The sequence below is a fragment of the Sinocyclocheilus rhinocerous genome, unplaced genomic scaffold (genome assembly GCF_001515625.1).
Source record: "Sinocyclocheilus rhinocerous isolate Xijiao unplaced genomic scaffold, SAMN03320098_v1.1 scaffold594, whole genome shotgun sequence".
NCBI lineage: Eukaryota > Metazoa > Chordata > Actinopteri > Cypriniformes > Cyprinidae > Sinocyclocheilus > Sinocyclocheilus rhinocerous.
In genome coordinates, this window is record NW_015645059.1 from 130,265 (window position 1) to 147,035 (window position 16,771).

The 16,771-nt window shown below is 38.8% G+C and overlaps 1 protein-coding gene across 3 annotated transcripts in view; it reads right to left on the minus strand.

Moving 5' to 3' along the window:
• LOC107705214 (vascular endothelial growth factor receptor 1-like) overlaps window positions 1-16,771 on the minus strand; it is a 32,848-nt gene that overhangs the window by 7,286 nt on the left and 8,791 nt on the right. Inside the window, exons 5-15 of one of the 3 annotated variants that reach the window (XM_016508409.1) lie at window positions 13,943-14,105; window positions 13,709-13,845; window positions 12,440-12,611; window positions 12,156-12,273; window positions 11,861-12,030; window positions 10,685-10,832; window positions 5,746-5,866; window positions 3,657-3,765; window positions 2,745-3,015; window positions 581-750; window positions 361-492 (exon numbers count right to left, since the gene is read on the minus strand). In XM_016508409.1, coding sequence (XP_016363895.1) covers window positions 361-492; window positions 581-750; window positions 2,745-3,015; window positions 3,657-3,765; window positions 5,746-5,866; window positions 10,685-10,832; window positions 11,861-12,030; window positions 12,156-12,273; window positions 12,440-12,611; window positions 13,709-13,845; window positions 13,943-14,105 — 1,711 coding nt within the window. Of the gene's footprint in view, window positions 1-360; window positions 493-580; window positions 751-2,744; window positions 3,016-3,656; window positions 3,766-5,745; window positions 5,867-7,978; window positions 8,188-10,684; window positions 10,833-11,860; window positions 12,031-12,155; window positions 12,274-12,439; window positions 12,612-13,708; window positions 13,846-13,942; window positions 14,106-16,771 lie in introns of those variants that run through there. The other 2 variants (XM_016508407.1, XM_016508408.1) reach the window with 2 other exon arrangements.

The window sequence follows — 16,771 nt, forward strand, 5'->3', positions numbered from 1 at the left end:
AAAACCCCCCCCCCCCCATTTCTACAGTAGTGTATAGACGATGATTTAAAAATGATTTTCATTGCATTTCATTGCATTATTATTTATTATTATTATTCAATTTACACTTGCCATAAAATTTAAAATAAGCTATAATAATACAAATTAAAATTAGTAAATTTACTCTCAGGTTTTAAGACAAAGGACAAAGCAGAAGCTTACTTTGAACCCAAATGTGGGCGGAGCTCTCCACAGACCCTCTCTCATTGGTGGCCAATTCAATTTACACTTGCCATAAAATGTAAAATAAGCTATAATAATACAAATTAAAATTAGTAAATTTACTCAGGTTTTAAGACAAAGGACAAAGCAGAAGCTTACTTTGAACCCAAATGTGGGCGGAGCTCTCCACAGACCCTCTCTCATTGGTGGCCATACAGGTGTAAAGTCCCTGGTCTTCAACTGTAATTCGGTCGATATGAAGAGTCCCTTCCTCTGGAAACAGCATAATACCTGCCAATAAATGAAACACATATGTAATCTATTCACATACAGGATACTTAAATTAAATACTCAAAAAGCACGTTTTTTTTAGTCTCACCAGACACCCGCTGCATCTTTCTTTGGTCCTTATACCATGTGATCCTGGGATGTGGAATTCCCCGAGCGGGGCAGCGGAGAGTGACCGAGTTGCTTACGTTAACACTGTGATCGCTCAGATTTCGCAGCCGCACCGGTGCCTGCAGAACTGTACAGTGTGAGACAAAGGGGCTCGGGTCAGGGGTTCCAAGTCCGCTGAATCAGTTTAATCAAAAAAGATCAAAAACACCCTTAGGGAGACTGAGGGAAATCACGGCAATCACATGAGGCACTTAGCATTACACGTCCGCCTTATAAAGCAGCTGAGTGATTTACGGGTGACGCGGGTAGCTATTGTTACAAAAGTGTGAATAGACTAAGAGTTGTATTTCTTTCATTGCAGATTGAGGCCTGGAATGTTTGAATTGCAGCCATTGGATTTGTGCCATTCAGAGAAATCCCTCTGTTTGTCTTAATGACACATTCAGCATTTCACAGACTCGACTGATATTTCCGGGTTAGCTGGCCAAGGACGCCTACTATTGCTTTGGCTGTTGAAAGTTTTACAGTGTAGTCTCAAATTTATGTAGATTAATATAAGAGAATCGCCGGTTAATTTGTCTGGAACTTAATTCACATACAACAAAAATCCCCGAGGGGTTCTTCACATGAAGCGTGATCACATAAAACTAGAAAAAGAGGAGAATAATAAGTTTAAACTTCTGCTTCAGATATTTTCCTCCTGGACACAATTGATTATTGTCTCTTTCCTCGTTCTGTGACAGTGGCTGATTGGCTGATTGTTCTTTGGCCATGTGAAGCAGCCTGTAAATGTGGCATAGTGGGAAGTGCCATTGTGTGCTCTTCCTCCTGACTAGATCTCATTCCCACACCAAAGAGGTTCTGCTCCACACAGCCTTGGAGAGAAGGGCTACAGGAAGCTCTGGGACCCAGTTCCCAAGGACCCCTTTTGCTCTGTCTTTCTCCTTCACTTTTTGTTTCTCTTTCCGCCTCTGTCTCTGAATGTGTGGGTGTCTGCAAATACATCCTTACGTGACTTAAAATCAGATGGCTGTTGTGACCTGCAATAACCTGCTATTTCTGATCTGTTTGCATTTGTAAGCATGTAAATGTACAGATGATACAGCAATATGGTATATATGACCATGAATACTGTGGTGTCCTATTTTTAAAAAAAGAATTAGACACAAATCCCTTGTTTTTGATGTAAGCCTTATCAGATATGTTTAAAACATTTATTATCAATTAGTTATTTTTTTAACTATTTTTAATGACCAGAATTGTATCCCACATTTTGCATACAAACCTGCTACCATGTGATTTCTCCCAGTTACAAAAAAAATAAAACTATGACACCCAAGTAGTAACATAATATGAGCAAGTAAGTGTTGGCTAAATTTGTCAAGCTCAATCAACCCTGTTACTGTAAGATACTGTAAGAAAAATATTAAAATATTTTATTACCTAATGGAAAATGTAAATGACTACTATTGGATATTTTAAAACTGTTGTTTAATTGTTTAGTAATATTTATTAAAAAATATTGCAATTTTTTTGCAATTACAGGGATAATTCCGAACAAAACAAAAAGACAAGCAATAAAATAAATAAATAAATAATAATAATTATTATTAATAATAATAATAAAAATGCAATTTTAAAATAAATAAATAATAATAATAATATTTCAAGATGTGTAGGAAGAAATATTTATTACAATTTCATTTTTAAGAGTTTCAGACCCTATTTTGTACCCCATAAAAGTGCCAAAGATCACAGCAGTAAAAAAATTCTGCTTTCAGTAAAAAAAATCATTTGCTTATTTGTTGTTTTAAAACAGTATGCTTTTCTTTCTGTGTAGATTAATGCTGGGAAGCACTGACGTCAAAGCTGTTGTGCCACATCCTAAAATGGCCGATAAGTATGTGCATAAATGCAAAATAGATTCTACATATTATATATCAACTACTATTATGGTACTTTTGTCGTTTTTTTAGGGTTCATCCATATTTAATTCTATGGAAAAGAGCGGCCAGGACTTTTCGTTAAATATCTATATTGTGTTCCATGCAACAAAGAAAGTCATACAAGTCTGGAACAACATGAGGGTGAGTAAATGATGACAGAATGTTCATGTCCTGATAAACTATCCCTTTACAGAGAGCATGAATGTGTGTGTGTGTGTGTGTGTGTGTGTGTGTGTGTGTGTGTGTTGTGCAGTCACATTCTTCAGCAGAAGCTGCAGAGTGTGAGAGAACTGCCCCTCTTTGAGCTCCCCGCCGAGAACTGAAGCTCCATCTGATGTGGTGGATTGATTCGTTAATCTATACCATGACAGGTCTGAATAGAGGTGCCTATTGGCTATACAGACCAGACGAAGGTCCCCTCCCTCTCTGGGCTCTTCCTCCAAAGACGCAATAAGGCCTCCTTTGACATCTGTGATGGTGGACAAAAGCAGTTTCAGTTTCCACTTCCTGTGCATAAAATTCTCGATACAGTGAGACCGAATACATGCAGACCTCCTCGCAATAACCGAGTTTTGTTTGAGGCTATTAAACAAAAAACAGCCTAGAGAAACCATTTTGGAAGTGTTGACCAAGCAGCATTTTTTGTAACCTTTGATGACAATGTTGAATAGCCATTGTCAGTACAAGTAGCAATAAGACGCTAGTGTAAAGGCGCGCTATTTACTTTAGCTATTTGAAATTTCCAGTGGAAACCGCTCGAGGGTTTCCTGATGGAAGATAATGTTTATCTTTCCCGAACACCACCAGTGTTCTCCAAATAATGCACCGCACGAGGAGGCAGGATGATAAGACCCACAGGTTCCTGTTCACTCCTCCACCCTGTCGCTATGACAACAGCCAGGATGGGCTACATCCACTGTGGCCGAAATTAGCACAGCTTGAAAGCAAACCCTCGAAAACAAGGGGACGGAGGAGGGCGGGATTAGAGGAAGAAAGGGAAGAAGTGAGAGAGAGGGAATATGAGAGAAAAAGTTATGGAGAACGAGGTAAAATATTTGGATGTTAAGGTTTAAGCATTTTTTTAAATTTAGTTATATATATACAAAGTACCTGTGACATAGAAACGGATGTCTAGTTCATCTCTGCCCATTAAGTTTGCTGCAACACAGCGATAGATGCCAGATATCAATGCTTCGCCAACTGTCAGAACTCCTACAGTCTGTGGAAACACAAAAAACAACTGTTGCATGCAAGCAAGCACGGCTAGAAAGTTTAAGAGCACTTACGCATTATGTGATTTCCTCAAGGACATGTTTCTGCATCAACTTCCATTGTTTGTCCAGGAACTACATTCTCATTAAACAATCATAGCTATAACACAATCCCTGCTCAAATCCTAACCTTGATTGATAAGAATGTTGTTAAAGCACCTAACTTAAGTCCTATGCACAAACCCATAATGAGTCATTACTTTGGCTAATAATGTTGTTCCAAGACCAGCCATGACCAATGATGTTGATCCAGGGACATGTTGGGTAAATTTTGGTAAGTACTTACATTTTTCTGAGAACCCAAAGCTCACACGAGGTAATAACATTTCACATTACCTCTAGCCACAAAATGAGTAAGCTTAGGAGTAACCAAAATTTTACAACATAGGTTGAAAACCAAAAAATGTTTTCATTCTTATTCTGACAGGTGGTTTGCTTGCCATTGAATTCTATTTCCCCATTGTTTCTTATAGAAGGAGGTTCTAATATTTATCAAACTGATATTGGTTAAGATCCATCCTCAAATGGCATCAACATGATTCTATACAAAGCTGGGGGAACAGATTCTGACACCCGGGTTGCTCGCTGTCAGATTCATTCCTCCCTTTTCTGATATAAGGAGGTTTTAATATTTATCAAACTGTTACTGGTTAAGACCCATCAACAACTTTTAAGCCACTGGATCATGTCTCTTCAAGTGGATAGGGGAACATATTCTCCCAGCTGGATTGCTCGCCATTCTGTTCCCTTCATATTTCTTATACAAGGAGCTTCTAATATTTGTCAAACTGATACTGGTTAAGATGCATTCTTAAACTGCATATAATAAACAAATTTGAATACACTACATCAACATGTCTCTCCATGTTTTTTATAAAATAAGTTTTTTATATTTATCAAACCGATATTGGTTAAGATCTATCCCCAAACAGAATCAGATCAACAACTTTTAAGCCACTACATCATCCATGGGGCTGGGGGAACAGATTCTGATAGCTGGAGTGCTCGCCATTGTATTCTGTTCCCTCCATGTTTCTTATAGAACAGGTATCCTCAACTCTGGACCTCGAGATCTGCTTTCCTGCAGAGATTATCTCCAACCTGGATGAAACCTGAAGAACTTGATTAGCTTGTTCAGGTGTGTTTGATTAGGGTTGGAGCTAAACTCTGCAGGAAAGTGGATCTCGAGGTCCAGAGTTGAGAACCCCTGTTATAGAAGGAGGTTCAAATATTTATCAAACTGATACTGGTTGGGAGTCATCCTCAAAAGGCATATAATCAACATGTCTCCCCACAGGGCTGGGGAAACAGATTTTGACTACCGGGTTGCTCGCCGTCAGATTCTTTTACACACTTTTCTGATATAAGTAGGTTTTAAAATGTATCAAACTGACACTGGTTAAGACCCATCCTCATACGGGATAGAATCCACAACTTTTAAGCCACTACATCAACATGCCTCTCCACAGGTTTGGGGAAACTGATTTTGACAGCTGGATTGCTCGCCATCAGATTCTATTCCCTCCATGTTTCTTATAAAAGGAGGTTCTGATATTTATCAAACTGATACCGAAACAAACTTATTTTAATACTCTTAGTTATTATTTGTTATTGTTGTTCTAGCACCAACAAGGAGGGCGATTCAGGTACATGCATGGGGGATGGAGATGGAGTATTCTTGAAATAAATCATTTAATGTTGTTCCGGTAATCAGAGAGGAAGGACACCTGTTTAACCACCTACAGAACTAACTAGAATTGGAACTTGATTGTTGTTATCTAGAAACATTTGGTGGAACACATAATTCCACAGAACTGAGCGCAGATGCACTCGTGTGAATCCTGGGAGTACTTTTGCGTTCTTGTGTGCCCTCTTGTGTATTCATTTAATCTGTTCCCTATCATCAGTCCACCCACTCGAACACTCACCTTATTCTTCCCTTCTAACACTTCCTGTCTGTGGCTGACGGTCAGGATGGGATTGGGGGTGGATGTGGCTTCTGTCTTCTCGCTGACTGCAGTCCAGGACGAAGTAGGGGGCTTCTTGCATCTTAGAGAGAGGAAGACAGAGGACGAGAAAGAGGAAGAGAGAACGACAGCACTCTCAGTTCACAAGTGTCGAAGCATGATGTCACAAGACACAGATGTGTAGCGCAGCTGCGGTCTGAAAGGGGATGACTGGAATCTTCCGATCCCTGGTCTCTTGGGAATTCATTTTTCACTATAGTCAACTTACGGAATTGTTTCTTTGGAATTTTTTTTGGAATTCATTTTCAGTGTGTGTGTGTCATTTGTGTCAGGATACGGTGACACTCGTCGCAGTGTTCCGTAATTAGCAGTGTGTGGGGCTTGGATGTGTTCCTTTTCCTGCCTGTAAATCATCCCAGCCAAGCTTCCGAAGTTCCAACCTCTCATCCACTTTGCACACCAACTTCTAGGCATTTATCCCATTATCTTATCCATGCCAATTCTTTAAGGTCTCTAATCTTTGGAGCAAGGTTCTGATGGACCATGGTGATGGGTATTTGTCCGTGACTGTGCCCACCGCCCTGTTACCCCTCCCTGGCTTTGACGACTCTCTCTGATTGCTCTTCCTATTTGGCTGAGACAGTGAGCGTTCTGTCCTCGTATGTCCCACCCTGATCATGACAACAGCACTTCTCAAACACACAGTCCACTCTCCCACGGCTCTCCGGGAACAGTCGCTCGCTCGTTCTCTCATACACGCACACACACACACACACACACACACATACACACACACACACACACACACAGAGAGAGAGACTTCAAACGCCCATTTGTTTAACCACAAATGTCCCCACTCATTCTGCATTCACACACCTTCATCCATGTACCCGGTGTGCCTGCGTACAGTATTACGAACTGACTTCAGTGGGTCATTATGAAATCTACTCTGTTTTATTGCCTAGAAAAGCATCAATCAAGAAACAGTTTATTATAGTCGGCCAATATTTCAGCTACATCTTTGCCAGCAGCTAGGACTTCACATATGCATTTTCTGGAACCAAACAGACCATATTGTACAAATAATTTCAAGCAAATTTAATGTAAAAACAAATGCATTTGATATAAACACATACATTAGATATTAAAAATACATGTTTTATCTGCGTTCTTACACATTTGGCAATTATTGAGATTTACCATAAGTAAGTTAGTTGTATAAAATTATTAAATATTAGAATCATATATTACTCATAGACAATCTGTATAAAAAGGGACGAATCACATTGGGAGAGACCCGTAGAGTAGAAACAAACACACAAATACTCACTCAACACACACAAACACTTGCATACAAACAGGCAGGATCTTTTCTTTCAGCACAAAATAAAGCAACTGTAATACACAGCATCACTGTGAAGTGGAAGAGTTTAACATAAGATGACAAACAGGATGACACAGAGCTTTTGTCATTCATTTGGCCTATCAGAACTCCTACACAGCAGGCATTCTGGGCCAGGTCCAGTCTGGAAAAAAACAACCAAAAAAAACGAGAAATCCAAATAGCGAGCCTCGGTTTTCTCTGCCCTCCTTGGCTCACGTCGAGATAGTAGATAGAGGATATTTTCATTGTGTACAATCTGAACTCACAGCTTTTGTGGATGTTAGAACTACAACTGATGGTCTGGGCTTTGGAGATGGAGGCTTGGTTCATACATCCTTTATAGTACCACTCAAGAACACAAAAAGCAAAGCAGCACCAGGCAGTGTATGGATGGGGATCATGCTCAGAAAGAGGAAGAGCAGAAAAAACTGTCTCTATACAACAACAACAAAGAGGAATAAATTAGAATGTAGTTCCAGGGGTGCAGAGATATCAGCTTCTCCGTCCTGTGTGAGCCCAGCTGTTCTGGATCCTCATGAGATGGCCTGCTTTTAGTGATGTGGATAAGGAAGGGCACTGGCAGTTGTAGGGTTATTTGTGAGTGTGGCAGGACAGGTGAGGTGGATTGTGGGGGATCGGTAAAGAGGGGTGGAGGGTGTGTGTGTGGGATTAGGGACTCTCAAGAATAGATCAAGCTCCTGAGGAAGCGGACTGTGCCACGTTTGAAGACGGAGGGACAATCACGCTGCTGGGAAGCTGTCTCGCGTCGGGGAGGAAGCCAAACAACGAGAGGAAAAGCGCTCTGATTTTTCGCACAGGAAGCCCGTCTGCGCCTCCTGCCTGGCTGAGATAAGAGTGCTGCTGTTCCCATGGCCGAGCTCAAGCCCATCCAGCCGCTATCAGGCCGGCCCGGCCCACAACTCCACTCTCCCTGGGCCTCCTCCGCCACAGCGTCAGGCCAGCCGCGCCGGGCTGCTATAAAGAATAAGGGCCTGAGTCAGGGTCCAGCCAGTCAAGACCTCTCAACAGAATGTACATACAATACCTTTCAATGATCAAGCTTTACACAGTGCTTACATTTTTTTTATCATATATATCTTTTGAAATTTAAGATGAGTATATCTCAGCAAAATCAATATGCAAATTATTTAAAAAAAAAATTATATCAGATAGGCAGACCCAGATAGAATCTACAGGCATTTTCTGCACCCATTTTAGCATAAACTCCCCCAGAAAGAATTTTAAAAAGGTAATATGTGTTAAACTAAATGTTTTAGATACATATTGCTAACTGAAAGCATAAATTATTTAGTTTTTAATCAAATTAGAGTATGACGAGTGTTACATTTCTGAAGAAATTTGTTGCCGCAAATTCCATGTGGGTTTGCCATTTAGAACACCAAAGCATTTCTTAAAGGGACAGTTTACCCAAAAATGTTGTTCCAAACTTCTATGCATATCTAAAACCATTAAAAAAACATTCATCACGTGAAATAAAACAAAATATTAAAAAAAGAAACTTATTTTATTTGAACTAGTTTTCAACTTTTCTATTTTTTTTTCTTATTTAAACTGAAGCACTACAATAACTAAAACTTAATAAAACTAGAAATATTAAAAAACTAGGTACACTCTAAAAAATGCTGGGTTGTTTCAACTCAATTTTGGGTCAAATATGGACTAACCCAACTGTTGGGTTAAAAAGTTAATTTAAAAATGTAACCAAAATTTAACCCAACAGTTGGGTTAGTCCATATTTGACCCAAAATTGGGTTGAAACAACCCAGCATTTTTTAGAGTGTAACACTTTAGTATAGGGACCAATTCTCACTATTAACTAGTTGCTTATTAGCATGCCTATTATTAACGTATTGGCTGTTTATTAGTATTTATAAAGTACATATTCTGCACGACCATATTCTACATCCCTAATCCTACCCAATACATACACTTAACAACTACCTTACTAACTATTAATAAGCAGCAAATTAGTAATTTATTGAGGTCATTGTTACTGGTTTGTTATTAGCAAGAATTGGACCTTCTTGGACATATTGGACCAAACAGTATTAATATTAATTGAATCATTGCATTTTTGGATGAACTGTCACTTTAAGATTGCATGAAGGATAGTTGGCACATACAGGGAGTTCGTTTCATTATTCCAGTCAACAAGACTTTTCCTCTCAGTGATATTTCATTTTTAGTTCTTTTAGGAAGCACTCAAAGAATAGGCCAAGAAAATATCACCAATATAACATGTCATGAAGGCAGTACAATAAGGGGAAGCATGACCTAAAAATGGACACCTTTTGAGTAGAAATGGCAGTGTCGTACTGTAGTGTAACATTTTCAGGGTTTGTGGATTTAAAAAAATATTGGTGTGTGTGTGTGTGTCTATATGGGAGTAAGTCGGGAATGTATGTGGCAGGGTGTTTCTGTGAGATGAGTAATGCTTGCTAAATTTTTCTCATGAGAACGGTGGATATGTGGTGTGTCAGACATTGAAGAAGGCATGGCAGGATGCGTCTGAGCGATCACAATAATAAACAGCCAGCATTCTGCACAGGAAGTTCATTAAATCATAGTGTTTGATTTAGAAACGAACATATCGTGCTTGTAAGCACGGAACTGGCTTCTTTTGAAGTGCTTTTTCTGCACTTTCAACTCGGGAGTTAAATTCAATTCTGTGACTGTACCAGGCACACATTCACACAAATACGAACACATACACACGAGCGTCTGCATCCACACAAAAATGAATAGAGATACACACATGAAAGGCCTTCTCAAGCATCTGTTCTACAGGCTAAGAGGAAACCCTGTCTGAACACATGCTGAATTAGACAAAACAGGTCTCTATTCACAAACACACACACAGACACACACACATACATATGTGTGTGTGTGTATGTCTGTAAATATAGACATGTCTCCACTCATATGTGCATTCATTCTAAAAAAAAACACATCAAACACACTGTGACCAGGTACAGTGTGAAATAACTGAAATGTTTAAATGGTTTCAGGACATTACGCAATGATGGAGAGGATATCTAACTTAGTCTAGTGTGAGAAATCCAAACCTAGCAAAATTGCATTGTCTTGCATGTGTTTTTTCACCTGGATCAAATACTAAATTAAAAGTGGCTGAATTTTTGGCCCTGACCCAGTATTCTTCACCGTATCCCTTTCCTCTGTGACTAAAGGGCAATGAGGACATGATTAGTCAGTCATTGGGGAAATGTTTGCAAATTTAGAAAGTTCATTGTAATGCTTTCACTTTTTAAAACATGAGAGTGGGAAATAAAATGAGATTTTAGAGAACTCGCAGAAGCCTGAATAAAACAAAGGGACCATAATCTTCCTAAAACAGGGTCTATGTTATGTGAGTAGGCTACTTTGGCTCACAATAATAAGGTTGTGTATTTGATCTGCATTTCAATGTGCATTCATCACTGCCTTATTTCATATTTGACAAACATTTGTGTGTTTCTGAGTGGATTGTGGACTTACAGGCCTTTCGGAGGACATGGATGCCAGAGCCATTGGATTTGAGGTGGTGGGACACCATGAGAGGTGCAGTGCAGGGCTTGTCTGCTGCCTCGCTGGACAGTCCCGGGTTGCTGAGAGGAAACTGTCTTTTCTCCAATCTGTGGCTTCACTGTGAACAGATTTTGATGAAAGGGAAAAGGCAATGAGTGCATATTGTCATAGTCTCCATTATAAATAATAATAAATTATTTATTATGTGCGTGTGTGTGTTTGAGCAAAAAAAATGTAAAACAGGATCTTTTTTTACATTTTAATTATAGTTTGTTCAACTATCAAATTTACAAAATGGTTTGATTGAATTTGATAAAACAGTTCTATAACATTAAAAGTCGTGCTGGGCAACGATTAATCGCGATTAATCGCATCCAACATAAAAGTTTTTGTTTATATGTAACCCTGGACCACAAAACCAGTCATAAGGGTAAATTTTTTTAAATTGAGATTTACACATCATCTGAAAGCTGAATAAATACACTTTCCATTGATGTATGGGTTGTTAGGATAGGACAATATTTGGCCTAGGTTCAACTATTTGAATACGCCTGTATAGCTGATGTGCACGAGCTGATAAGCAAAGCACGCTGAGTGGATTGTCCGCGCGGCGGCGCAGATGCGCGAGTTTGTCGAGTGAATATACCTTTCTCACAGACATCACTGGAAAGCTTGTAGTTCGGTCGGATGTGTCAAAAACAAGTAAGTAAAACAATGCACAAGTTACTTAACGGTAGGGAGGGAGAGAGAGAGAGCGCACGCACTTCTGTTGTGTGATCCCTGGAAAAAGTGGTATCAGTGCATCCCTAAATATAATATATGTGTGTGTACTGTGTATATTTAATATGTATATATATAAAGACACACATACAGTATATATTTTGAAAATATTTACATGTATTTACATGTACATATTTATATTCATCTAATTTATATTATATATAAATATATTTAATATATAAACATACAATTTTTCTTAAATATATACATGCATGTGTGTATTTATATATACATAATAAATATACACAGTACACACACACATATATTATGTACACAAAAACTTTTAATTTGGATGTGATTAATCGCAAATAATCATTACCCAACACTACTAATTAAAAGAAAAAAACTCTTTATGCTAAGTCTCACCATTTACCACCAACGTGAGTGTGAGGTTCTGATAAAGCCCATACTGCTGGATGCCAGTAAGGATGGTGTAGATTCCTGCGTCTTCTTCAGCAACATCCCGAATGACCAGAGAAAACCCATCTACATGGTAACGGGAACACCGCTCGGCGGCGACCATCCCATCCTTCAACCTAAGCAATAAACTCAGTTATTGAGATTTTTTCCTCTTTAGGCCAAATATGTTGTTTCTGTACAATTTAATGATAATTTAATCAACTACTTAGCAGCAGAACTATGTAATCACAGGAAATTTTACCAGATGACTTCAGGTGCAGGGAAAGCCCTTAGTTTTGGAGTAAGATGGAAAGATTTCTGTCCTGCAGAAGCCTGAACCACAGGGCCATCTCTGTGCTTGAGTCGAATGAAAGGCTGGTCTGGGAACAAACAGACAAGAGAGTAAGACAATCAGAAACACATGTGTGGACAACTGAGAGATAAAAAGCTGTAAATAGTGAATTAGAATCCATTAGATGTGGAACAGCAGTTTGGTTTCAAAGCAAATTTTAACTCAGCGACAAGGTGACTGATTCTAAAACTCACCATAGACGATAACTGTGGTATTTGTTTCTCGCTTGGATGGACCACTTGTTACATGACATTTGTAAAGTCCTCTGTCTGCTTTGCTCAGTCTGGGAATGGTGAGAACACTGTAGAAGAGCATGTTGGTTCGGCTCCTAGATATGCGTCTGATGATAGTGGCAGATCCATTAGCCTGAAGTAAAAACAAGCAAAGCAAATTGTGTCACAAACATCAAGAATATAAACAACATGGCTTTCAGATGAAATTAGGTCTACAGAACAGCTGGCCATTTAATGGCCATTTAAAACACTTTAAAAAGGGAATGTCTGTTAGTGCACAAACTGTCATTTAAAATTTCTCTAGTTGCCAAAAAGAAAAATTTGAGTTTGCTCTTTTATAGCTCAGGAGGTTAAATGGAGTAAGTTATGATGTTGCATTTAAGTATCAAAGTAATACAAAAACGAAAATAGAAGCAAATGAGACATATTGAGAAATGTATTTACACACACACACACAGTATGTGTACATACAGGACATTAATTATTAATTAATTATATTTATTTTTATTATTTTATATTAATTAATTTCCTGATCATTTTGATGTTCAGTTTTGATGGCAGACTTTGATATATTAGCAAATCTAAGCACAATTTGAGACTCTAGAGTGGACACATTTCATTAGTCTTTTTCTCAGAAGAAAAACTGTGATGCAGGAGACTTAAGCAAAAGTCTCCATTTGCTTTCAATAAGATATTAAACAAGCAAATTCATGATTTTCTTTCTAATGGGTTTTGCTGTGGAACTAATTAATTTAGTAGTAATGCATCAAGATGAGTTTAATTTATCTTAAAGGGATAGTTCACTCAAAAGGGAAAATTTTGTCATCATTTACTCACCCTCATGTTGTTCCAAACCTGTCTGAGTTTCTTATGCTGAACATAAAAGAAGATATTTTGAAGAATTCTGGTAATCAAACAGTTGATGGTCCCCATTGACTTTAATAGTAGGCTATTTCTATCCCTACTATGGAAGTCAATGGGGACCAACAACTGTTTGGTTCTTCAAAATTCTTCAAAACATCTTCTTTTGTGTTCAACATAAGAAAAAAATTTATACAGGTTTGGAACAACATGCGAGTGAGTAAATGATGACACAATTTTCATTTCTGGGTGAATTATTCCTTTAAAAATCCATGTACATAGATTATGATTATACCAACTGCAGAATAAAGATATTAAAAATAGCAGTTCATAAATCACAACTGCATACTGTCACTGTGTAAACCCCACCTTTTGTGGGTACGTCCAGCTAATGGAAACCCTGGCGTTCCATTCAGCTGTAACGGTGCAGTTCAGTGCTAACATCTGGCCCTGTAACGTGTGGACCAAACCCGTGCTGTTCAAATACACATCCAGGATTTTATTCACTGCAGGAGAAGAAAATGGTTGCAATTTTAAAACTTAAATTTAGGTCCCAATTTTTGGTTCACTAAGACGTTACTCATAGAAACCTTAAGTGCTTACCTGGTCTGTGAGTCAAGAACTTGTTGCTATATTTGACTCCATTGACGATAGTCTCACAGGAAAATAGCCCGATGTAGAAGAATGTGGGACTACGGATTGTGAAACCTTGCCTGCTGTTCCAGATGATGTTTATATAATCAGGAGCTAACTGGTGGAAAGGAAACTGAAAATGTAACATAAAGGATAATTAAAAAAACATTAACAGCTACATCACAAGCTTTTGCATTTATTTTAGGTACAACAGAGATTTGTGCTTACACTTTGCAAAGCTCTAAAAGATTTCCATTTGTGTGTATTTTAAAAACAAACATGTGCTTTCAGTTTTAATCTCATTTGGCCAGCGCACACAAGGGCTCTGATGGGTTCAACAGTGCACCGTCCTTCAGAACTTCTTGGAGAGTGGTGTTATGATTTTGTTTACTTCCATATTCGATGGAGGAAATGTTTACAGGCTTAGATGTGACACTGTGGAAGTGTCCTGCCCTTTCTCAGGGGATCAGGTGAATGCTTTCCTCCCAGTGTGAGCTGCTCAAAATCTCCTGGTTTCTAGGAAGCACTACTGCATAAGGTAAGGCATTAGATAACCCCTTTACCCCAACTATAGATTATTTCTTTAAGTATGGGCACTTTTGGCCTTGTGGACTTAAAATAAACTCTTTTTAAACACATATTTTCCAATGACAATGACCAACAGTGAACATACAATTCTGTCATTTTTCTAAAGCATCATGAACATTTCCACCACATTGTCATTTCCGCCACATCTCAAATTATGTATTGTGTAGCAGCATTCTTTGGCGGAAATGACAATGTGGTGGAAATGATTTTGGAACAAAATACTGGAATCTTTTGGCTAATTGCACAGCTAGCAGTCTGTGTATCCTAAATACACACAATTACATAATATTTTCACACTTTTTTGCATAATTTGACAAAATTAGAGCCACAAAAAAGGATGACTTTAAGACCAAGCAATTACCTCTACCAATCGACACTGTACTGAACAAACCAGTGTTATTTTAAAAACTATTACAAATTGTATTCATTCATTGAAATAAAGCTGAAATCAAATAAAATATAAATATTAGATAAAAATAACTTGAACAATAATTTTAAATTTTGCCTTGGCAACAAAACGTAGTAGGTTTAAGTTGAAGAACTAAAATTGAAACTAAAACTGACATAAAAATAAAGTTAAATAGTTATTTTAAGCATGAGAAAAGCACATAACATTACTATAACTTAAACTGAAATTAAAATGAAAATTGCAAATATATAATCAAAAGCAAATTCAAAATCTTAATAAATACTATTAATAGTACATAAAAATACTAAAATAACACTGGAACTAAACTGCTACAACTATCTACCGCCAATTTCAGCAAAAATAGGATTACTGGGCGAACATCACATCATTTAATTAATATTTATGAACACTTGTAAAGTAAAAGATTGTGCCCCCCTCACCTTTACCAACTAATCCCACCTAAGTCTTAGGTAACCAACTTCTCTCTAACATCCCTTCCTATGTTCAATGCGTAAGAGGGGAGGGCGAGGATGTGGAAACGTGACTCCAGTCCATCTCCTCACATCCTGTTACTACAGGATATAGACATCGCGGCTAGGCCCTCAGGTCGGCTTCTGGAAGGGCCCCGCGGCTACTTTCACAGCTTCAGCGAGAGCCTATGTATTGTTCCCTGCGCGAAAGGTGCAAGATTAAAGATACACTGCCAAGTGCAAAATCCTCTCAGGAAAAAAACACTCTACCAGTGTGTGACAGTCCAAGTTTGAGAAGGGTGGAGAGAGCTCGTATTTATAGCACGTTTACCTTTTGAATATCTGCGCGCAGGGTCGGCAGGACATAAACAAAGCAAACAGAAATGAAATGTGGTGCTTTTTTGAGCAAGGAGGGAGGATAGGGATGTCATATCGCTAGCATATCCTAAAACAGTTTCCATCCGGCATGCGTGGAGCCAAAGGCAGCGCGATGGGAACTGGTCAACTTGTTCTTTTCCGTTTCCTCTTCTCATCTGAAATTCATCCTGAAATGCTTAAGTCCTCCTTGAGACTTTTGTTGCCATATTTGGACTCATCCTATGTCTCCAGCTGTAGTAGTGTATCTAATCATATCATAAATGCACAGCAAGCCATCTTTTTAAGCTTCATTCCTCAAATCTCTGTCCGTGCCACCAGCTGTGGAAGACATCAGTCTGCGTGAGGTGGTCTTGGCGTCATCTCCTTGGCTTTGTGCAGTGCCAACAAGAAAAGGAAGCTGTGGGCGCCGCTCACTCTGAGTATCGGCTTAAAGTATCCATGTCATGCTGAGCCAAAAAGACTTCTGTACATCCCCTCCACATGCCCTCACGAACACACACACATCCGAACTGGCACGAAGAGACGCACACTTGCCCTTATAACCTGGGGTGATCATTAGATAAGGACAGGGAGAGTTTGTGAATGAGAGTGAGAGGATGCACTCCATGTATGGCAGTGGAAGCCATAGATAAGAGTAGGGATTGGCACGAATAGCCGAGTACAGAAGCACGTGGCACTAATGATCGGTCTTTTTCTGATTATTTGCAATAACAATTCATCACACGTCAATTTGCTCCAACATCGACTTTCAGTCCAGTGCAGCAACAGCATTAAAATGCTTAGAAAGCGCACACACTGCAATGCGTTTACTCTAGCCACTGCGCACTAGGGCTGTGTATCACCAGCAAAGTCACGATACGATACGCATCACGATACAGAGGCCACGATACGATACGTATCACGGTACATGACTGCACTGAATTTCACCTCAGCAGAATTGAGACAAACAGCTGT